Source organism: Dendrobium catenatum, unplaced genomic scaffold (genome assembly GCF_001605985.2).
Source record: "Dendrobium catenatum unplaced genomic scaffold, ASM160598v2 fragScaff_scaffold_1022, whole genome shotgun sequence".
NCBI lineage: Eukaryota > Viridiplantae > Streptophyta > Magnoliopsida > Asparagales > Orchidaceae > Dendrobium > Dendrobium catenatum.
In genome coordinates, this window is record NW_021319484.1 from 2,522,981 (window position 1) to 2,527,817 (window position 4,837).

General features: G+C 36.7%; 1 protein-coding gene across 1 annotated transcript; it reads left to right on the plus strand.

Annotated features, from left to right (window-relative positions):
* The first annotated feature begins 2,844 nt into the window (after positions 1-2,844).
* On the plus strand, positions 2,845-4,539 carry LOC110107704 (gibberellin 20 oxidase 1-D). The gene is made up of 3 exons (XM_020838041.2): positions 2,845-3,553; positions 3,638-3,959; positions 4,040-4,539. Exons 1-3 carry the CDS (start codon positions 3,027-3,029, stop codon positions 4,304-4,306), a joined length of 1,116 nt encoding a protein of 371 aa, XP_020693700.1. The 5' UTR covers positions 2,845-3,026; the 3' UTR covers positions 4,307-4,539.
* The last annotated feature ends 298 nt before the right edge of the window (positions 4,540-4,837 follow it).

Below are 4,837 nucleotides of genomic sequence, written 5' to 3' on the forward strand. Positions count from 1 at the left end.
GGTAAAGCTCATTCTTGAGTTGAATGACCTTAGATCTGTTTGTAGATTGGAAGCGAGTTTGAAGAACGGTCCAGATGGCGGATGAAGATTCAAGATCAAGAACATAAGATAGAATCGAAGCAGAAATTGTTGAGCATATGGCCGCCAAAAGATTTTGATCATTGAGAAGCCATTGCATATAGGTGGGATTTGAGCAGGTAGATCCGGTTGAAGAAATCAGAAGTTTTTTCGGGAACCGGATGGTTTGGATCAAGATAAGAATCGAAGCTGTTAGCCCGACATATCTTGAGAATTTGATATCTCCATAAGAGGTAATTGTCCGGTTAAAGAGGGGTTTGGACAATATTAATTCTTGAGATTAGAGATAATAAACTTGAGGGAGGAAGAAATAATCGGAGAAGCTGATGTAGTGCCTTCTTGGGAGTTTCCGGGCTGGGAGGTGGTGGAGGACGCCATTAGTCGCCGGAATCGTCAAGCCTCGTCTGATACCATGTAGAAGCTCATGGACACATTTTCGTAACTTGGCACAAGAAAGCAACGAAGAAGAAGAAAGTAATTTGTATTTTATTCATGTCAATTCGAGTACAATAATAGGAGTATTTATAAGCATTTCTATTACAGGCTATATACAAGGTAATATATATATGGCAATACAGATGTGTGAGATTTATTATTTGTGTGCTCTAATAATTTTGACATGATTTAAAGATTATGATATATATATATTAAAGTGTTAGATATGTAAATATATAACAATTATGTGGTAGGTTTTAAATCGTCAAATGAGAAAAGTAGAATGCCGAGGAACATTTTCCTTCTCTTCTTCTTGACAACTCTCATCATGTTAATAACTTATTCTTCTTGATCTCCTTTATCTTATAAAGAGGAGGAATAAATGAACCATCAACATTTGTAATAGAATCACTTGACAATTAGTTCTTTTTCTCTTGTGATTTATACAAATTATTGTAATCCGACCAATTCTGCTTGGATTCATTCGACTAATTCAAGTCTTGAATACACTCAAAACTCTAATTATTTTAATGTAATTGTAATATTCATTTTAATTATTTTCATTTATTGGATTTTTTTATTTTCAAAATTATTAATTTAACTTTTTGTGATTGCTTTGAGACCCATAATTCACTTTAAAAATGATATTAATTATAATATTGACAAAATATATTATAGAGTAAAAATATATTTATTGCTAAAAATAATTAGCTATGCTCATCCAAAAGCTTTTTAAGAGAGAGAGATGTTAGACTTCAAGTCAGAGTAGATGGCTATATGGTTAGTCAATTCTAGACAAACATTCTACAAAGTTTGTCTTATCAAAATTCTTCTAAGAAACTGTATCACCACATCTAATTTTTGCACCCAAATATATGTTCATAATTTTCTATCACTGATACAAGCAATTATTATATCCGGTGTCCGAATGCGTTCAGAGACTAATAATCACACGCCACGTCACCTAAAACTCGGTATTTTGGACTCGGTATTGCTCGGTATACATTCGAACCGTTCGATTTTTGATCGGATGTAATCACTGGCGGAACCTCTTAAGGCTTAGGGGGGGCAATTGCCCCCCCTCAAAAAAAACTTTTTTTTTATAGGAAAGGCCCCTCCTAAAAATTTACTTTTGCCCCCCCCTAAAAAACTCTTTTGTCCTAAAATGTTTATATATTTCTTCAAATTTAGTTCTAATATTTTATTTTGTGTTTTTCATGACAATTTAATTACACTTTTTTTCTTTATTTTTCTTGCTTAATTTTTTTAAATAACTTATGTATTGTACTTGCCCCCCCTCAAAATTGAAGCTGGTTCCGCCCCTCGATGTAATAATTTCTCCATTGATACAGGCTGTCCTATATTCTAAACTAAATAAATTCTAATCTAAATTTACTGATCATAAATAATTCTTTTAATAGATTGGGATTTATTATCTTTAAGCCAAAGAGGAGTCCATCAAGAGGGACTCAAGTTTTTTTTGGAACAATTTTCTTATTACTTTTTTTTTCAAGTCGTAATTTCTGATTCATTTTCGTTGCTTTCAAGAAAAAAATTTAGGCTAGGAAACTAAATTTTACAGCTTAAAAAAAAAAGTTAATTTGCCTAACATAAAATTTTAATTATCCATATGAAAAAATTGTAATTATCTCAAATAAATACTCAGGCTTCGTTTGGGACAGCTTTCTTATGACTTCTTAAAACAGCTTTTTAGTACATATATTAAAAATTTAATGCTAAAAAGTTGTTTTAAGAAGCAGTAAGTCATCCCAAACGAAGCCTCAATCAACAACAAAAATCTAATAAGATTTTTTTTATATGAGATATAAGAAATTTCTTAAAAAAAAAATATAGAGATTTTCTGAATAATCACTGACGTCTAAATTAAAATTTGTAGGGCAAAATTCCTTTGAACCATCATTGCATACCTCCCCTTCTATTTCATGACAAATTTCAAATCACTCAAATTCGTTTATTAAAAGTCTCAAATTTAATCACGTGATATAAAAATAATAAAAAGTTTTACAAATTATATAAAAATGTTTGTGCATATTATATTTAATATAAATAATATTATTTTTTGAGTTCAATAATTTTTAAGAATTTAATTAAGAGCATTAACTATTAAAAATATTTTTTTAAAATTTAATATATAATGTTGAAGGGTGACAGAGATAAATTATATAGAGATTGAAGCATATTTTTTTCCAAAATTTATAGTCTTAAATCTCTATCAACAATATGTGCTGCATAAATCCTAATATAAATTATAAAGTAAGTGATAATAAAAAAATAATTATAATAATTCCTATAAGAATTTCCTTATAAGATATCGGTCTCTCAATCCCCAAGATTCCATAGATTGTTGTACTCCGACTTCACCGTTGAGCGGCATTGGCTTTTCCATTGCACCCACTCTGCCTAGTCTTTGAATCCTCCCTCCCTCCCTCTCCTCTTAATCCCCTTCGTCCTCCTCCTTCAATCCTCCCTCGAAAGCTATCTCCTTTCTAGCTATGGTTTGCCGCACCCCCGACGCTAAGCAAGATGAGTCCCCGCCGCCTCCGCCGCCGCCGGAGTTTGATGCTACTGTCCTCAGCCAGCAGCGCGATATACCCGCCCAGTTTATCTGGCCAGAAGGAGAAAAGCCCACAGAAGACGCCTGCGAGGAGCTTCCCGTACCGCTCATAGACCTCGCCGGCTTTCTCTCAGGCCAGCCGGAATCAGCCGCCGAGGTCGTCCGCCTTGTCGGCGAAGCCTGCTCCTCACATGGCTTCTTCCAGGTCATAAACCACGGCATATCATCTCAGCTCCTCACCGATGCTCACCGCTCCGTCGAATCCTTTTTCTCCATGTCACTCCAGGAGAAACAGAGAGCTCAGCGAAAGCCCGGCGAGAGCTGCGGCTACGCCAGCAGCTTCACCGGTCGCTTCTCCTCGAAACTCCCATGGAAAGAAACCCTTTCCTTTCGTTTCTCCCCTTTCTCCACCGTCGTTTTCGAATACTTCGCGAACACTCTCGGCGAGGAGTTTCGACATTTCGGGTTGGCATTTCGTATAACACGTAATGGTTAGCTCTTATATTTCCTCGGGAGGTTTTTGTTTTTAACATCAGAAATTTGACGCAGGGAAGTGTATCAGGACTACTGCGAGGCAATGAGCAAGCTGTCGCTGGAGATAATGGAGGTTCTCGGGATGAGCCTTGGCGTTGGCAAAGCTCATTTCCGTGATTTCTTTCATGGCAATGAATCGATAATGAGACTCAATTACTACCCTCCATGCCAGAAACCAGAGCTCACGTTAGGAACAGGGCCTCACTGCGACCCCACATCCCTCACCATTCTTCATCAAGACGACGTCGGCGGCCTTCAGGTCTTCACCGACGGGCGGTGGCGCACCATCAGACCCAAAACTGACGCCTTTGTCGTCAACATCGGCGATACTTTCATGGCAAGTTTCCACCTTTGCTTCTCTCTCACTCTTTCTATCACGATTCTATTGTTTATTGTTTTGTTTTCTTCTACGTTAAGGCGTTGTCGAACGGGAGATACAAGAGTTGTCTTCACAGGGCGGTGGTGAACAGAGAAGTGCCGAGGAAGTCGCTGGCTTTCTTCTTGTGCCCGGAGATGGAGAAGGTGGTGAGGCCACCGAACGGCTTAGTTGACTCGGACCACCCGCGGGTTTACCCAGACTTCACGTGGTCCGCTTTGCTTGAGTTTACACAGAAGCATTACAGAGCTGATATGAAAACACTTGATGCCTTCTCGCAGTGGATTCAGGGCCCCGTTGCCATTTGATTTTCTTCGCTCTTTACTTTCACCACGGGAGCTTCCGGATTTTGTTAATTCACGCATCCCCGCCTTTTTTTTCCTTTTTTTATTTTTTTTGCTATATAAATTTCTCCTTCTTCTTCTGCTTCTTCTTTCTTGTCTGCCAAATAGTATTTTGCATGCTCTGCTTTCTGTCATATGTTGGTAATTGAAAAAAGTTGTTATTTTTATGGCAATATATTCGTAAAAATTTCTTTTCACCGTTTGTAGTCGTTGGATAATGGAACACCAAAGCATTGAGATTACTGTAAATCAATTCGACAAAAACCGCTCTTTTGGAGATTCGCGGTCCTCAGCTCGCTCATAATTTTTTTTTTCAGTAATCAAATTTACAACTTTTCAAAAATCAAAATGTTTTAATATTCATAATATCTATTAAAAAATTAAAAAATTTCGCAATAATTCTTCTGCAGCCACCTCAACACACGCTGCGTATTACAGTTAAATTTATTTAAAAATAAAAAAATGAGAAAGAACAGAGGAAAAAAATGAAATAAA

What these genes read in the sequence shown, in the direction of transcription:
- LOC110107704 (XM_020838041.2), top strand. Translation starts at nt 3,027, where the DNA reads ATGGTTTGCCGCACCCCCGACGCTAAGCAAGATGAGTCCCCGCCGCCT. An exon ending in GAGGAGTTTCGACATTTCGG is followed by an intron (nt 3,554 to 3,637) that starts GTTGGCATTTCG and finishes AATTTGACGCAG; the next exon opens with GGAAGTGTATCAGGACTACT. An exon ending in ACATCGGCGATACTTTCATG is followed by an intron (nt 3,960 to 4,039) that starts GCAAGTTTCCAC and finishes TTCTACGTTAAG; the next exon opens with GCGTTGTCGAACGGGAGATA.